We start from the raw sequence: 18,984 nt of genomic DNA, 5'->3' as shown, positions 1-18,984 counted from the left end.
AGTTATTGAGCAGGCTGAAATATTAGCAGTTATTTTGTTTTTAAATTGTAAGAAAAACAAATAAGGCGACATCCATTACGTAACGCACTAAACCCAATTTCTGGACCCCCACCGCCCCATATGTAACGAAACGTAACGCCAGCACCTATCCCATAAAAATTACGTAACGCTGTAGAAGAATTTGCTTAATAAAAATGCTCGGTTTTGGTGAGTCTCTCCAGAGATTTTTTGTTACGTAACGCTATTCTTACCTCCCCCCTTCTCTATGTAACAAATCCTAACGCTCAAGGATAATGAGCGTTACGTAATTTATGGATGCCGCCTGAAGAGGTTTTGAACAAAGGCCCCACAGAGCGGGAAGTATTTAAATCGACTCCAAAATCGGGTTTTTGTTTCAAAGTGATGAAAAACTCTTCCAACTTTGAGCAAAGCTTTTTCTTGATCACTTCGTATGGAACGAATAAACGCTGTTATGGGTCAAAGGCATTAGACCATCTCACCGAATTTCTTTAACCTCACTTTTCTGACAGTTAGCGGTAACTTTGTTTACGTTCCGGACTTTGTGTTTTTTTTCGGTGGAGCAATCGTGTGTAAATTATACCTACTGAAGTGAAATTTAGTTCTGCATCGAAAATTTTTAATATGCTCAAAATGCATGTTAGCGTGGCCGCGGAAATGATCACGTCAAATTTTGTTTTTTGACCCAAAAAATGACCTGTGGAAAATTTCAGTTAAATCGGACATAATTTCGATCCTCGAAATTTAACCACCCTAATGAAAAATCTAGCTAGAGATGCCTAATAAACAATATGACAAGTACTATTAGTAAAATAATATTAAATAATAATAATGAAATAAATTAATTCCCCATACCATATGTAAACCATAGACTCATTATATGAAAAAATGTATGTTTTAATTTATGAAAAAAAAATCCTGATGGAAAATTATAAGCAATGTAATTGCAGGTTTTTGAAACATTTGATCTGATTTTGTTTCATGAGGAGCATGATACAGTTATAAATTAATATCGCAATTCCTCTTAACATTGCTCATGAATGAATCAGTATGTGGTATCGTACTTTCCTTACCGTTTCATTCAACTTTCTCTCTATATCTGATGTCGTCATTCGTTGAAAAAATTGTCGCTGCAACATACGTTTATAATTAGTACTGCTGATAACAGTTCGAATATATGACGTACTAACCCGATAGAGACCATACGTTATGGCTGCTAAAATTATCAACCCAGCGACAGTCGAAACTACGTATAACCAGACCGGTACAACAATGGTTCTATACAATACTAAGCTGCCTGCAGTAGTTGTGAGTATCTCCCTAGGAAGATCGCTATGAAAAATGAATGAGAAATAAAGGGACAATTTCTCTTCGTCATCGGACATGAGCTCGGTTATGAGGTTGGGAAAAACCAGCAAATCCAAGTCCAACTGGATCATAGCACCGTTCGCTTGCAATTCATCGACCATAAATGTTATATTGGCACACATAACGGCAGGATCACTGCAGGTGACATCTTTTCCTTCCTTTCCTCGCAAAAACTCATGCTGAGTAGGATTATTCACGGTTTCAATAAACGTTTGTGAATGATTAGATTTTTGGAGATGTAACAAAGAGTAGTCGAATTCATTGAGCATATCCTCTGAAATCTTGAAAAAAAAAGAAAAATTTTAATTAGTTTTGTAAACATACATCTCTATAACTTTTACCGTAATTTCAAAATCGTACCAATCAATAAACGGTTTTCGGCTAATTAGTTTTGCTGCCGGGATGAGCAGAGATACTAATAAATTGCTCAAGTCAGTGGGTCCAGCATTTAAAATAATGATTTTGGTTTTAACTGTAACGTTTGTTTCATCCAGGTTAATAAACGGTGGGTAATGTGATCTGAAATCAAAAACAATATGATGAAAAACTTTAAAGCAACTCTATGCAACATAGGGCAATGCATATTTTTTCTTTAACGACAAAAAAATTTTTCACAAGTTTGCTGAACACATCAACATCACATGAATAAAACAAAACCTTTTTCACTCAGACAAAAAAAAACATTGTTTCTAAAATTGTTATTTTTTCTCATTGTTTAGGTAACCTTTATGAATTTTATTTTTATTTTTATTTTTTTTATTTCTTATTTTATAAAAAAATAAGAAGATTAAAAAATGAACTTTTTGAGATGCATTTTTTTTTAAATTTAATATTTGTCAAAAAATCTCTACCTATAAAAATATTTGTTATCATCTATACTGCCACCCGTGCCGTGTCAAATAAACTATTTAAACTAATCTATACTGCCACTATTCGCAGAATAGTCCTATGTAAAAGTTGCGAGTCCTGTGTAAATTTTGCGGAAATGGGTCCATTTTGGCATGTTTTTCAAGAATAGCCATTAAAAAAGTGAGGTTTGATTTCCACAACCTCGATTTTAATGGCTACTCTTGTAGAGCATGCCTAAATGGACCCATTTCCACAAAAAAAAAAAAAAACAAGAAAACATAGGACTTTTACATAGGACTGTTATGCGAATAGCGGCAGTATACCTTTTATTAAATAGGCCCTTCTCAAAAATGAGTCGTGATTAAAAAAAGATACTAATATCACAAAATGACATCTCAAGCCTGATAGTTAGAAACATCTGTGCAAAGTTCCAGCCAGATCAAAAATGGTCTATTGATTCGTTGTCCTATGTTGCTTAAAATCAGTCTTTGGGCTTAGCTCTAACCAGAACTTACACTACGGCTTTGATGTGACTGATTCTAATTAGCTCAATCGTGTCGAATATTGTGTTGCCATCGCTAACCGACTCGTTTCCATCACTAAGCAGTCGTACATCCAACTGTAAAAATTCTCCTTCCAACTTGGTTGAATCTAGTGTCAGATTGACGAAAAACTTCATTCCATTCTTCAGCGCTCGGCCACGGTTAATCAAACATATTAAGCCGTTCGCAGTATCATCACAAAAGTCCATCTTTTTCAAAAATGTAACATTTTGCGAAAAATCAATTTGTAACGTTGTTCCATAGGCGGCTTCACCGAAGTTCTGCATTTCGTATTGTATTTCCAAGCTCTTACTGCTGTTCAGCACAAAAGACGAGTTAAAGTTGCGGTATGATTCGCGTAAGATGAGATTCGTGGCACAGACATCATAGTCACAGTCGGGTTTGAAAGGTATTCTTTTCTCGATTTCATTCACCAGTTCTTTATTTTCCATTATACAGTTCTCACAAAATTTTTTAGATGTAGTGTCCTGATTAAAAATTTCATAACTTAATTGAACCGTAATAGGAGATGATATCTGATAGAATGACGCATGAACCGATACGTTTAGGTTGAAACATTGCTCAATTGTCGCAATTTTAATTTCCGTGGTGAGAAATGATGCACCATCATCGAACGTTGCTCGGTTATGTAACATATCAAGCGATATATTGATTTTGAAATCTAGAAAACAAAAATAAATTACTCTTGTTAATTTGTCTAGAACACAGAAAGTGTTCGTAGTACCGAACGGAGGCAGCAGGGCAAGACCGACGCTGCAGGGGCAAGACGAGGACGGTGGGACAAGTGGTTCGAAGTTATAACAAATTTCGAGGACGACGTCGTCTTCTACGGAATCGGCCGTGGCGGTGATATCACTGATTGCGATGAAGCTTTTCGATGAGACTACCTTTACAACTGATTGAACAATTGGATATGTTTTGAATAGATATACCGTGTCTTCAGCCGGAGCCCCAATGGCAATGTCGTTGTACAAATTGTAATCCAAATCGATTCCTTTACTAATGGATGCACCAAACATTGCCATGAAACGTTGACGGCGAAACGGTCGTAGAGTCTGCCCAGGCTTGGGTCGAAGTCCTGCGGCGCTCCCATGGAAAATGTAGACGGCCCCGTTTTCATCGAATGGTGCTCCGATTGCAATGTCTTCACGTTGAAAAAAAAAACATAAGAAGAAAAAAAGGTGATCATTTAAGTAGCGGTATATTTAATCATAAAAAAAAAAATATAAATTTAGTTCATGTTAGCAGGCTTCAAAACAGGATTAAAAATTAAAAATTCAAGATTTATCGATGTCTTGTTGAAATCTATTAGTGAAAAGACCTAAACTAATCCTTTCAAAAAGATATGAACAAAAAATATTTGCTGAAGTTAAAAATGTACATTTCGTAGTTTGACGTAAGCAAACAAAATCGAATAAGATATCGAAACTTTCGAGTTACTGAGTAAAATCCAAGAAAGAAAGAAAACGCTTCAAATAGGTAGTATTGCTGTAGCTGTACTAGATACAGAAAGATCAAGATTGCGAGGCGATGGAGGAGCTGTACCGTGGAAATGAGACATGAAAGTTCTACGAGAAGCTGAACAGTCCCCGCAAAGGCTACGCCACAAGCCGACATGTGCAGGGACCTGGACGGCAACCTTTTCACGAACAAGTGTAATGAGATTGAAAGGTGGCAACAGCACTAGGACGAGCACCTTGGCGGCGTTGTAGCAGAGGACGACGATGATTTCAAGCCTCTGAACTTCAGAGGGTTAAAGAGGAGATCAGCCGGCTGAAGATCAACAAAGCAGTTGGAGCTTACCAACTCTTCAGCGAGCTGTTGAAACATGGTGTATTCGTATTCGTATTCGAATACGCCGTATTCGCGGTACGGCTGGTTCTACGGAAATGCTGAAAATATAACGTGTCTACACGCGCTCCCAATTTCGAGAGCAGACAGTATCAACCTCCCACTTTGAATTCATATTAGCGGCGATGAAGTCGAGGTAGTAGACGAGTTCGTGTACCTGGGCTCACTGGTAACACCAGCAAAGCTATACGCCTTATGGCAGGAAACCATGCCTTTTTTAGTCTACGGAGGATGCTCCGCTCGAACTCAATTCACCGCCGCACGAAGTTGACTATAAATAGAACAATATCAAACCAATAGTCCCCTATAGCAATGAAACTTGGATCTTGCTCGCGGGGTCTTCAAACGGTGGAGTGCAAATGGAAGGTGGCAGAACGACTCATCGTCCAAACGGCGAAAGTCGGGGGGCTAAGGTGGGCTGGGTCATAAGGATGTCGGACGACTACCCGGTGAAAATGGTTCTCGATAACGACCCGACTGAAACGAGGCGACGTGATTCGCAACGAGCACTCGATCAAGTGGGAGGCGGGGCCTCCGCAGACGACATGGCTGACGTGTTACAGACATGGGCCGAATTTAATGAAGATTACTTCTTCCAACAGAAAAAAAACACTGACCTATAACTGACTGTTAAGGTAAGTACCTATATTTTTTGAAAGTAAAACATTATCATCTACAACCTTGCCAAAGACTCTATACCGATCAGATAAACGGATTTGGTTCAAAAATATTTTTATCAGTAACAGAAGGTTCTCGGTTCAGGAAATACTCTCAAAGTTAGATTATTGTTCGCACACAAAACTTTGGGCTGATATATGAACCAAATTTACTGAGCCGAGTGCCCATTAATGATAAAAATATTTTTCAGAACAAACTCAACAACTGCCTGCTCTAGAAAGGAGGGCTCCGTTACAAACGAAACACAATAAAACTGGAGAGCTAATCAAGCACATAGAACCAAATTTGACGTGTGGTGGTTAACGGGAGAAATTAATGTTTTTGAGGAAGATCAACACCTCTCTCGCCTCTAGAAGGGAGGGCTCCGATAGAAATGTAAGACAAATTTCTGCATAACTCGGGAACTAATCAAGCAAATGTAACCAAATTTAGCACATCGAAGTTTTTGGGAGCAAGAAATGTTTCTATCATGATATGAGACTCCTCTCTACTCTTGAAGGGGAGAAGCGGTCCATACAAATTTCTGCATAACTCGAGGAATAATCAAGCATATAGAATGAAATTTAGCATGTGGAGGTTTTTGACAGCAAGAAATAATGATGGCTAGAAACCCCTTCTCTGGAATCTGGAAGGGAGGGTTCCCATACAGATAAAACACAAATTTTTGCATAACTCGAGAGCTAATCAAGCAAATTTGACATGTGGAGGTTTTTGGTGGCAAGAAAACTTTTTATGGTAGTTCGAATCTCCTCTCTCGCATAAAAAGGGAAGGCTCCCATGCAAATGAAACACGTATTTCTGCATAACTCGGGAACTAATAGAGTAAATGGAACCAGATTTGCCATGTTGAATTTTTTGGTGGCAAAATATGGTCACGGTATTTCGACACCTCTCCCTCTTCTAGAAGGGGTCTCATACCAATGAAACAAGAATTTCGGCACAACTTAAAAACTAATCAAGTAAATAAAACCAAATTTGGCATGTGAAGGGTTTGGGAGCAAGAATATTTTTATGGTGGTTCGACACCCTTTTTCCTTTCCTCTTCTGGAGAAGAAGGCTCCTATACAAATAAAACACAAATTCCTGCATAATACGGGAACTAACTAATCAAGTAAACGGTACCAAATTTTGTATGTGGAGATTTTTGGGAACAAGAAATGTTTTCTATGATGGTTTGAGACTCTTCCATACTTTGGGAAGAGAGGAGGGAAGGCTCCCATGCAAATAATACAGATATTTCAACCAATTTTTCCGGAAAAAAGCCTAAATGATCGGAATGATGTATAGAAGCCAAAAAACCGACTCCAGGTGTCATTTTTAAATCCAAGATGGAAACTTCAGGTTTCTGGAAAATAGGCAAAAATTGCCGAATACCACCCAATATCGGTTTTTCCGAAACCAGAATAATGCCAGATGGCGACTTCCGGTCTCTGGACACAGCCAAATGTGACCATATTGGGTGGTAATTGCGAAATCCTAATCGTAGTCGATGTAAGACGTCATTTTAAATTCTAAAATGGCAAATTCCGGTTTCTAGCAAACAGCCGACAGTAACCAAATCAGGCTTTTAAAATTGACTGTATTTACGTGCAAGCAAGATTCAAACTAGATGGGCTTTCATTGTATTGCATAGCTGTCCCTGCTCCCCATACGTTCGGTAAACAGTTCGACAGCGACTAACGACAGCACAACGAGCTGTTATTTTTCAACTCCTTATGTCTGTTGGTTCTTCCAAGCAGTTGCTTTCGGCACAAATCCGAGCGAGCTGTGATTATGTTTCACGAGGGTAAGGCCAATGCTATAAAGCAAACGAGGAAACTCTTTTTTTCTCATGTTGGGAATAATATCAACAATGAGAAAATATATAAAACGGTTTGCTTCGTGTTCATCATGGCATCGGTCTAAGAAAAAAGAGAAACGAAGGAGTGCGAGTCCAATAGCATAGATGTCAGCCGCAGCCGAACAGCAGGCTGTCAACAGCGCAGGCCAAACCAACAGGACATCCTCAAAATGAACAAAACTAGGCTTTCATGTCCGAACGAACAAAATACATGCGCAAGAATGAGTTGTCGTGTGCAACACAAGACAGCTTCGTTGTCTGTGTAAGCTTTAGCTGTATGTGAGCTCTCATGAATATCTTATTTATGAGGCTGTTAGAGAAGAAAGAGAGAGCCTGTCAGTATAGTGTCACACCGCAGTCTTTTTCCGAAGCCTGGACCAAATACCACCTGATATGGGTATTTCTTTAATCGTGTTGATGCACAGAAGCTAAAGTTCAAACTGAGACACCTGTTTGTTGAGGCGACTTCCAGTTTCTGAGAGACAGCCAAGGGTAATACAACCTGATGTGGGTATTTCAGGAATCGTAATGATTCACAGAAACCAATAGTCGACCTGAGACGCCATTTTCGCGACTTTCAGTTTCTGGAAAACAACCAAAGATGACTAAATATAACCCAATATGCTTATTTCCGTAATTAGATTGATGCTCAGAGGCCAGAATTCGACGCCATATGCCATTTCAAAATCCAAGATAACAACTTTCTGTTTCTGGAAAACAGCTGAAAATGAAAGGATTCCACCCAATGAGTATTATCATAATCTAAGTGATGTACAACCAAAAGACGAGGATGTTCAGTTCCGATGAAATAACTCATATCAAACGATCCTTAAATTTTGAATTTTATGAAGATTGAACATGTGGTTCAGAAGTTATGGAAAGAAACGTGTTCTGGAGACTGTTTAATCTCACTCATGTTTCTCAGAGATGGCTGGACCGATTTTCATAAAATCAGTGGTAAAATGGAACGTCTTGTTGCCCCATAAGACCCTAATGATTTTTTTTGCAAACGGATTATTACTTTGCCTGTTATGTTTAAAAATGTGAAATCCCGCTATGAAAAGGAACATATTCCGAAGACTACTTGGACTCACTCACTTTTCTCAGAGATGGTTGACCCGATTTCCACAGAATTAGTATCAAATGAAAGGTCTAGCTGCCTCATAACACCCTATTGAATTTGGCTGTAATCGGATTGCAACTTCGTCTGTAATGTATCGAAATGTGAAAATCACGAAACTTCATTATCTTAGAAACTACACAACCGATTTGAACAATATTGATATCAGATGAACGGGCTAGTTAAGGGTTAACTGATGAATTATGATTGAACATGTGGTTTCAAGCTTTGGCTGCCCTATACGTTACCTTTTCATTTGATTGTAATCAAACTTAAACAACCGTTATGTTTTAATTTGTAAAACAACGAAAGTCTATTATCTCAAGTATTACACGACTTATTTGAACATAACTAGTGTCATACAAACGAATCATCTCTCAAACTTACAAATAACAAACTTCATAACAATTTGATATGCTGCACAAAAGTTTTCGAAAGAAAAGAAATTCAAAGACTATTCAACACTATACCTGCTTTGATCAATACATATGGCCTCAACATGATTTAAATGTGGTATCGTACTATCTGAACGTTCCCGGTATCGCTCGTGATTAAATAGTTCGAAATTAAGAGTAATTTCTTTTACTTCGCTATTTCTTAAGCACTAACATTACGTCAAATTTCATATTTTACTTACTTTACTACAACTATACTTTACTTACAACATCAATATTTTAGAACCCAAAGAGGGAATATACCTTCATTGGATTTAAGCATTCATGTAAATCTATTTTTACATACATATAAGTTTGAATGAGAAAGGCTGAGTCTGACCGCTAGGTCGATTAATTTAGGTTTTTTAGTTTGAAAGTATATTGGATACGTTGGGAACGATTCGTCATGCATTTGCAGACTAAAATAAGTCGAAAAGTTAATCTTTGAATGTATTTAGAAGCATTTTAAATGTTTACAGCTATTTAAATAAAAAAAGGGCGGTACGAAGTTTGCCGTGTTTGCTAGTATTTTTCAATAAAAGTTTAAACAAATTCCCAGAAGTCATATATTGACAACTTTTCTCTATCTTTTGTCATTACTCATTTATATCGATTAAAAAAAATCAGCCCTTTTCGAATGTTAGACCAAATAAATGTTTGAAGAAATGGAGCATGCAAAGTTGTTTGGTTTAGGGCATCTTCAGCGGTGGTCCAAATCGTTGTTTTGTTCTATTTTTTGGAACAAACTCAAATTCACTGCTGCATCGGTGGTGTAAATTTTGTTTTATACCAGATCTAAATCGAAAAAATTTGAAACTGGTATACGTTTTGGTCTATTTTTGTCACTTTTTGGAACAAGAAATAGATCGTTCTAAAACCCTTTGTACGCTACCAACAGGTGGGTAAAATGTCATATTTTAATTGAATACCTCATTTTTAGCTAGTTCCATATAAACGTTTTGCGAGTGTTGGGAAATAAACAAAACAAAGATTTTTCATGACAATTCACAATATGTTTTTGTGGTTTTTCTGAAGAAGAAAAAGAACAGGTTTGTCGTTTTTGGCTTCAAGAAAACCGACCAGCAAAAGGGGGAATTCTGGAAGACCATAACCGCAGGTTCAACTAGTTGGTGTGCAACCATCAACTACCAGGATGACAAATATGTTGGCTATTTGTTAATCGCCTTAATTGTAGTGGGACTAGAGGAGACCTTGAAAGGCCAGAAAAATGTTACTCGAAGACACTGAACTGAAAACGTTCAAAATGCTGGGGTGACATTGCGCATTTCATTTCGAGCAACTCGAACAAAACTAAATGATCGCTGAGGGCGTAATGTTTCGTTTTCGAATTTTTTCGACTTTGCGAGTTAGATGAGCCGCAGGACAAATGACAATGACAGCTCCTTTTGAGCTTGAAGCATAACTGGCAGTATGTGACCTACTCGAAAATAGCGAAAATCGTTCGAATCGAGCTGCGCAATGCCACCCCACACACCAAAAATTCTCTTTATGGTTCAGCAAAGTACATTGCTGAAAGTGTATCAGCAAATCACTTGTTTACTGAATCACAGCATTTTTTTCAAAAGTTTACTGTAATTCAGTTCTACAGTCTACTGAATTTCGTTCAGTAATTTTATTTTTGCTGTAAACCAGTATTTCATTGATAAATTTACTGAAAACCAGTAATCGATTCAGTGATTCGCAATAATACAGCAAATCTATTTGCTGAACAGAAAACAGTAAATGAATGTTTGCTGGAACCCAGCGAAAGAATTGATATGTCAAAATATTTTACGTCAAGCTGACATTAGTAAAACGTGCCAAATCGCTGTGCAGCTGGTACGGGATCATCTCTAAGCTCCTGATAGCGGATATGAGACCATAGCTAAGTCACTGTTGGGCTAGATGAACTTAAAGGTTGAAATGATAATCATACATCTCTAGTTCAACAGTAATTTGGCTATGATCGATGGGCGGATGGAAACTGGTGCCTGAGGGAAACATGGTTCCCTTGAACTAACTGGTTAACCAGTAAATTGATTTATGCTTTGCTGAATGTACAGCAAATTGTCATAGCTGACAATCAGCAATTTGTATTTTGTTTTACTGAACATGCAGCAAACGATCTGTCATTTTTATGCAATTGAGCATTGCTGAATAATCAGCAAATTTCATTTTGCTGAACAGATTGCTGGAAACACAGCACACCAAAAATGAGCAAAATTTTGCTGGTTTCCAGCAATGAAAATTTGGTGTGTTAGTAGGGCCTACAAGCTCGTAAATAATAACTCTAAAATGAGTATCATTTGACGCATTTCCGTAAAAAGTGGAACAACTCTTAAATTGAGTAACTCCACAAATACTCAAAACTGAGTAACACTAGGCGTCTTCAAAATGAGTCATTAATACTCAAAATTTGAGTACGACATTACTCATTTTTTGGGTACAGTTTAGTTTCATTACTGGCTAGAAATCCGCCACGGCCAATAAACGACACCACATGTTCATCAATAATTACCTTGTAATAAAAGTAAACAGTTATAATGCCTTCTGAGGCGCACACAATTAAAAAACATATGCCACAAACTTAGGCACATCGTAATCATCTTTTAAAATGGACGTCGTTATATGCGACGTTACTCAGAAAGAAGTTATATGAAGGGAACCCAAAAAGTGAGTCAAAGTTACTCAAAATCAAAAAGGACTTCTACTCATTTTTTGACGTCTACGAACATCGTTCTAAACTGAGTCAGAGTTGCCCATTTCATGAGTTATTATTTACGAGCGTGTACACATCCACAAAGTTTCAATGTATTATGAGAGCCCAGCAAACCACACACTTAAAACTGGGTCTCGAGCTCGGCAAAAAAACATCCGAGTTCACTCGGCAACTTTGGATTCAACCGGTATTTCAGCAAAAAAATGCCGGTTGCCGACAGTTGTCAGATCATTTTGCCGAGACTTCGTCCAAAAAACTAAGCTTGACGAATCTCGTCTCTATTTTTTGCCGAATTTATCGTTAAACACTGTTGATGCCGGGGTCAGCAAAAACATTACTGGTATCTCGGCACAAATTTTACTCGTTGCCGTGTTTCGGCAATACAGTTGTCATTCTCATGAACGAGTTGCCGCCATTTTTCTTAGTGCAAATTTATGCTCACCCGTAAGAGCAAACAGGAATCAGATACAAGTTTGGCTAAATTTGTGCAAATTACAAGTGTTTACAATCCGGTAGCCAAAAAAAATGTAGTACAGTTTGGTGGAAAGTGGCTGGAACTCAAAAAGTGTAGTTTCAAATCGTGTGAGTACAATATTGTATTTGTTTTAGGGATAGGCATTAGACGTAATTTCAGATTAGATGTTTAGCTCAATGCCCAACTGGCGAGCAAGATAAAGATATGTATTCAAGATTTAGTATGAATAAATTTCTTTACTTACTAAAACTCAGCGAGCTTATAATTTATCTTTTGAAAGAAAACTATTTTCTGAGATTGGATTCCACTGAAAAAACGGCTCTTTACTGTGCCGAACATTCAGCTTATATAACCGAAAGGTCGTTGGACTGGTTTGCCGCCTCTCGGCTGGATTTGCCGAGAGCACAGCCAACTGTGTACCGCGATCCTCGGCATAAAATGACATCTGTCAAATATTGGTTTTCCGAGATTCTCGGCAAAAGAGATTCAGCCGAGATGGTTGCCGAGCACTCGGCTGTCCAAATTTCGGCACAAACAATGCCGAGATTCGGCGAAATTTTTTAAGTGTGCAGAAGTCGTATAAGGATGTTAATTCTAAATCGCTCCAATAAGCATGTCAATTTTGAAATTCTATAGGATGCAACATTCAATTTGTTTATATCGTATAAAATTTGAATCCTATAAAACGCAATATTGGGTTATATATGAAGCAATTTAACGAGTCATATGAAATTGTAAAATGCTGACGTATTTTCCTCTAAATCGTGTAGAATGCAATTTAAAGTTTCACTTGGGGCCATTTAAGATAACCTGCGAAGTTATACAGAATCGTAATTTATTTTTACAATGTACGTATATGGCCTCCACATTTGTACACATAGATGCGTTTCATGCATCTTGTATGGTCTTTTTTACCAAATAAAGGTTCACTTAACAGAGTTGAGCGCGAGTTATATAAACCAATTTGTTTGCTGGGAGGGTGTTATCAACATCTGGTCGAATTTCAGCCCATAAAAACATTTGAGCGAAGTTCAACTAGATCAAAAATGGTCAATTAAAATGGTTCTTCGTGTATAGACCGTTCCGATAATTATAAATACACTAAAGATCAACCGTCATTTCAAATAACGTGCAGTATTCAACCAAACGTTGGCTGCGTCATGTTGTTTACATCCAAAAGAAACAGATGCTGTCATTTTTTCTAACATTTAGTGCACAAATGTTACAACAACAATTGTGCACAAATGGGGCACCGTGAGTGGTCTTTCTAGAAGAAAATTAGCCAGAGAAGAAGGTATAAGTGTCGGAGCAGTTCAATCCGCATTGCGGAAGTACTGTGTAGAGTGCACATTTACTGATGCCCCAAGACGTGGTAGGAAGCCCGGGCCTGTTGATCCCACAATGGACAAAAAGGTTAAGGAATACTACAAGCGGCATCCTTCAGTATCAGTACGAGATGTGACGAGAAAGCTTGGAACCTCGGCGAGTAACGTTATGCGTGCCAAGGGAAGAATGGGTGTGCAGGCCCGTCGGAAGTAGAAGCAGCCAAAACGAAATCCAAAACAAGCTGAATCTGTGAAACCGAGAGCTCGGAAGCTTTATGACAAACTTCTGACCAAAAAAATGGGGTGTGTTATCATGGATGACGAAACCTACATAAAACTGGACTATAAGACTCTGCCAGGACCGCAATTTTATACATCACCGAAGGGAAAGGATATCCATGGACCAGTGAAAGCCATTTACACCGAAAAATTCGGCAAGAAGGTAATGGTTTGGCAGGCCATTTGTGAATGTGGGAAAATATCTCGTCCATTCATTACGAATGACACAATGAATGGTAAAATTTACGTGAAAGAGTGTTTGCCGAAAAGGTTGTTACCCATGGTTAAGCAGCATAACAATCCTCCAATCTTTTGGCCCGATCTCGCTTCCTGCCATTACTCTAAGGATGCACTAGGGTGGCATAAAACAAATAATGTCACATGTGTCCCAAAGGAGATGAATCCTCCAAACTGGCCTGAAATTCGCCCTATTAAAACTTTTTGGGCTTTGACCAAGGTAAAGCTGAGGAAGTATGTCAAACCAGCGGACAATGTTGAAAAATTTAAAAAAGATTGGCTCAAAGTGGTAAAAATGGTCGGAGAACACACTGTGCAAAAGCTTCTGAGTAGTGTTAAGAGAAAAGTTAGAGAACTCGCATATCCTACGAAAAATAATCCCAACTTGAATTGAAACTGGAAGGAAAACACTTATTATATTTCAGAATAAAATGACCCGAAAAATCCTGTATTTTTTGTTTTATTCAAGAAAGAAGATGTATTTATAATTATTTTCGGAACAGTCTATAGACTAACGACTGCTGTTTTAAAGGGCCTATCCAAAAATGTGACTGATGGATACGATTTTCTATATCAGAAAAGCGGCATTATAATATTTTTTTTTTTATCAATCATAGAAACTTTTTATTCAATAGTCACATTTTTCGATAGTCCCTTTTGAAACAGCAGTTGTGAGTTTACATGAAGCATTGATATTATGTTCAAAGTTTCAGGAATATCGGAAATGACATGTTAAATTTTTTTCATTTCTTTTTTATGGAATTACTCTTCTACGAATGATAAACCTGCGCGAAAGCAAATAAATTTTGAAAATTCAGTTCACACATCCCTAGTTACCAATTTTAAATTACAATCAAAATCCTCCGATATTATAAGTAGTCATTCCTGTTATTTTCGTAATAGTCATAAAAAAGAATAATTTCATCGGTAATCATGGAATGGGAAGAGAATAGTTATTCCAATCTTTTCTTATCTGTGAACAAAAAATCACATCATTTACTAGTTCAAAATTTACTTTTTCAGACATTTACTAGTTCAGAAATCTACTAGTTCAAAATACAGTTTTCAAAATGATCGGCGCTTAATCGCAAAAGTAATGCAGTGGTAGTTTTGAAGATATTTCATAAAAAATGATCATTATTTTAAAATATGTAGTATGTATGTGAATTGTCAAACTGCACAACAAGGTAGAGTTGGGAAAGTTCACTCGCTTAATAGACTTTATATTATAAAGTTAAGATCATTTTCGTTGCTATACTGTATGAAGAAATTTGAATACCGTAAACCGGGTGACTTTGATCACTTTTTTGCAAAAAAGTTTAGCAACAGTTCTGCTGTTTTTAAAAGTGCTCTAAAATTTTGACATCAATCATCATTCCGAGATGACTTTGATCACTTTATTGTTTTGATGAATTTGAAGTGAAACTTTGCTGCTTTGACAAATTTGAACAATCTAAAACGACTCAAATGAGTTTATAAATATGAAAAACAGTTTAGGGGCTAATCACAGTCCACGTGAACAGTCTATATTGGCGAATGTCCGAGATTCATACAAAATTTTAGAATATACATGAATGACTGTCCATAAAGTGGGAAGAGGGTCGAAAATCACCAAAAACTAGTTCACGTGGAATATGGCTTAACCAATAATCCAAAGTTGCACGTTACGTGACGTCTTGGGTTGTCGTTAAGAAGAAAACATGTAATACACCATTCAGATTATTGCGACTCAAAATTACCTTTGTCGTAAAAATTGGAAAAAAAAACAATAATAAAAATCATTGTACTAATATTTTGTTATCTTAGGCACTAATCTGGGAACAAAATAAACGAACTTTACGTATCGCAGCTCTTGTTGTTTTGTATCTACTACAGACATTTACTAGTTCAGAAATCTACTAGTTCAAAATACAGTTTTCAAAATGATCGGCGCTTAATCGCAAAAGTAATGCAGTGGTAGTTTTGAAGATATTTCATAAAAAATGATCATTATTTTAAAATATGTAGTATGTATGTGAATTGTCAAACTGCACAACAAGGTAGAGTTGGGAAAGTTCACTAGCTTAATAGACTTTATATTATAAAGTTAAGATCATTTTCGTTGCTATACTGTATGAAGAAATTTGAATACCGTAAACCGGGTGACTTTGATCACTTTTTTGCAAAAAAGTTTAGCAACAGTTCTGCTGTTTTTAAAAGTGCTCTAAAATTTTGACATCAATCATCATTCCGGGATGACTTTGATCACTTTATTGTTTTGATGAATTTGAAGTGAAACTTTTCTGCTTTGACAAATTTGAACAATCTAAAACGACTCAAATGAGTTTATAAATATGAAAAACAGTTTAGGGGCTATTCACAGTCCACGTGAACAGTCTATATTGGCGAATGTCCGAGATTCATACAAAATTTTAGAATATACATGAATGACTGTCCACGAAGAGGGAAGAGGGTCGAAAATCACCAAAAACTAGTTCACGTGGAATATGGCTTATCCAATAATCCAAAGTTGCACGTTACGTGACGTCTTGGGTTGTCGTTAAGAAGAAAACATGTAATACACCATTCAGATTATTGCGACTCAACATTACCTTTGTCGTAAAAATTGGAAAAAAAACAATAATAAAAATCATTGTACTAATATTTTGTTATCTTAGGCACTAATCTGGGAACAAAATAAACGAACTTTACGTATCAGCTCTTGTTGTTTTGTATCTACTTGATCTGCTTTGTACACAAAAAACACTATTTTAATAGCAGGAAATGCAAGGATAGTAGCAATGCAGACATATCTAAACACATTCAGTGAAGTTAACTGGACGCTGATAAATGAAGCTTTTCGAGGACTTTTAATCACAAATTCGAAAAAGAGGTAGAGTGATCAAAGTCACCCCAGTTTACGGTATATAGAGTGAGTAAGTTGGTTTGTTAGTTTTGTATGTATATAAAATGCAATTAAATTTTTTTCTCAATGTCGCCAAATTTTTACTTCAACAAATGCATGATTTTCATGTTTGTCGTTACGAATTACAAATTTTTTTAAATCACTAAAACCTACATCAAGTTTGTTGCTCATACTGCATAGAAATTTGAAAAAATTACCGTTATATCCATCTGCATTGATGTCTCCTATTGTTGCAATGGAATATCCAAACTGACCACTTCCAACATAGTCCGACGACAGAATAGCTTGTGCCTCTAAATCTAAGTGCCCAACAGCACTGATGCCCATATTTAAATAAACAAAAACTGCACCATTATCCGACACCGAATCTTTAGAATGAAATGGAGCTCCAATAAGGATATCCGTCAATCCATCACCATTGACATCTTCGGTACAGATCGCATACCCGAAATAGTCTATCTGCGTACTGTCACCAACAATCACTCTGTGAAGTTTCATTTCAGCTATCCACCGTGACGTTTCAACTTTTTCGAAAAGATACACTTTTCCTGATTGATCGTTAACTCGCGGAGCACTGACGAGATAAATTGTCTTGTCATGTATTCTCATAGAGTTTACACTGTATCCAAAGTAACCATTTTTAGAAATGTTTTCTGTATTCAAGTAAACACCAAACTGTAAATCACCACCGTAAAACATCACCGATCCTGTGAAGTTACAGTTGGGCAGCCCGGTAAGAACCTCTATTGTGTCAGAATCCTGTCGCAACAAATGCACCGAAAAACCCTCGAGCGCAGTATTGAAGGCGAACTCCTCTGTAAAAAAACGATCATGACTGAGGGACAACTCCAACACTAAGGGGGAAAATATTTTTTACGATTTTGATATTCGAACGCCTGCTTCTGGTTACGAACGGTTCCATTCACCTTAGTGTAGCAAGCCCCGGTCATAGCGTGCTGCTGATCATCAGCTTTGATCAACCGAGCAGCACATCCTACCAACTCTTCTCCTTCTGTCAACCCATCCATGCTAGCGCCAAAGTACTGACCAGACTTAATAGTTCCGCTTTCGAACCCTCCGCCATCCAAGTCCGGAAACTGGTCACAGTGCCCTGTCAATATGTCGCACCGGTAGATTGCCCCACCTTCGACGATTGACGCATGTTTTTCGAAAGCCAACTGTGCTCGTGGTGCTCCGATGAAGATATAATCCGGTTTCAGCACAACCGATAGACCAAAGTAAGAACTTCTATTTTTCGGAAGATTTCGCTGCGGTTCTGGTTCAGTAAATATCACGTTCGGTACGGGTGAAATGTTGAAGGCACGGCTCATTTGCAATCTGAGTAACATCAACATCACAAGCACTGTTATAATGTGGCAAAACATTCTACTGATTGTCCAGCATTAAATTTTGCCGTCTGTTCGCTGATACGTCGTAAGCGTTACTGCAGTCAAATTTACTAAACTGTATCGCCAGCGATGAAATATCTCACCGATGAGTAATGTAATCATTTGTATGACGTTGTGTACCCTACTACACGCAAAAGCTTGTTCCAGAGCAATTATTACATCCTTCCAATTTGCAGATGTTTTGATCTGGTTTCGAGCAATATTAATGTGGTTTTGCACCATACAATTTTAGCGTGTTCCATACCGTGTAAGATCATATTCTTTTCTTATTATTAAACGATGTTATACTTTTGTCGAGTAGAAGTAATTTTAAGAGCAATAGTTGATCATTTGTCAGAATTTTAAAATATTTTCTAATGCATTTGTATTTGACGATATTAGGCATTACAACTAGAAATAAATAGTATAAATAATATAAATAATTTTCACGGAACTTAACACTATACTAATGCAGTCAATGCTGTGCAGCTAAGAACACACTACTCGCTATGGCCATACGGAGAACCACAACCTCCGTTGTAGCAGAAACCTCCGCTAGGTTCATTACTTGGTCCGTATTGAGTTGGTCTCATAGCGGGTGAATCGTTCGATGGGTAACGCGGAATGTGATTTCCACTCAAGTCAGCTGCCTCGCCGTATTGCAAGTCTCCCGCTGGATATGGTGCTCCGACTGTTGGTATTTCAGGGTACCTGGGGTAGAGTGGTACTTCTTGATAGTTCATCTGCTGTTGCGTTGGGTACAGAGCATTGATGGCAGAAGCAACACTGACATGCTTTGGCGGCATTGTAAGTGGTAGCTGATAAATAGATCGAACTGGGGTTACTATCGTTTTCTTTGCGATACTGCTATCTGTGAGAGCATAGACGAATCGTTGCAAAATGCTCTTGGATAACCCAAGTGGAGTCCCCGGAGG

General features: G+C 37.5%; 1 protein-coding gene across 1 annotated transcript in view; it reads right to left on the bottom strand.

Moving 5' to 3' along the window:
* Positions 1 to 18,083, bottom strand: part of LOC129724794 (integrin alpha-PS5-like) — a 33,609-nt gene extending 15,526 nt beyond the window's left edge. The window contains exons 1-7 of the mRNA XM_055679964.1: positions 17,539 to 18,083; positions 16,859 to 17,476; positions 3,523 to 3,942; positions 2,751 to 3,459; positions 1,728 to 1,905; positions 1,209 to 1,667; positions 1,092 to 1,148 (exon numbers count right to left, since the gene is read on the bottom strand). Of these exons, the coding sequence (XP_055535939.1) occupies positions 1,092 to 1,148; positions 1,209 to 1,667; positions 1,728 to 1,905; positions 2,751 to 3,459; positions 3,523 to 3,942; positions 16,859 to 17,476; positions 17,539 to 18,046 (2,949 nt within the window). The 5' untranslated portion in view covers positions 18,047 to 18,083. The remainder of the gene's footprint in view (positions 1 to 1,091; positions 1,149 to 1,208; positions 1,668 to 1,727; positions 1,906 to 2,750; positions 3,460 to 3,522; positions 3,943 to 16,858; positions 17,477 to 17,538) is intronic.
* Between the last annotated feature and the right edge of the window lie 901 nt (positions 18,084 to 18,984).

Source organism: Wyeomyia smithii, chromosome 2 (assembly GCF_029784165.1).
Source record: "Wyeomyia smithii strain HCP4-BCI-WySm-NY-G18 chromosome 2, ASM2978416v1, whole genome shotgun sequence".
Lineage (NCBI taxonomy): Eukaryota > Metazoa > Arthropoda > Insecta > Diptera > Culicidae > Wyeomyia > Wyeomyia smithii.
The sequence above is the reverse complement of the archived record's forward strand: the minus strand, read 5'-3'. Positions and strand labels throughout refer to the sequence as shown.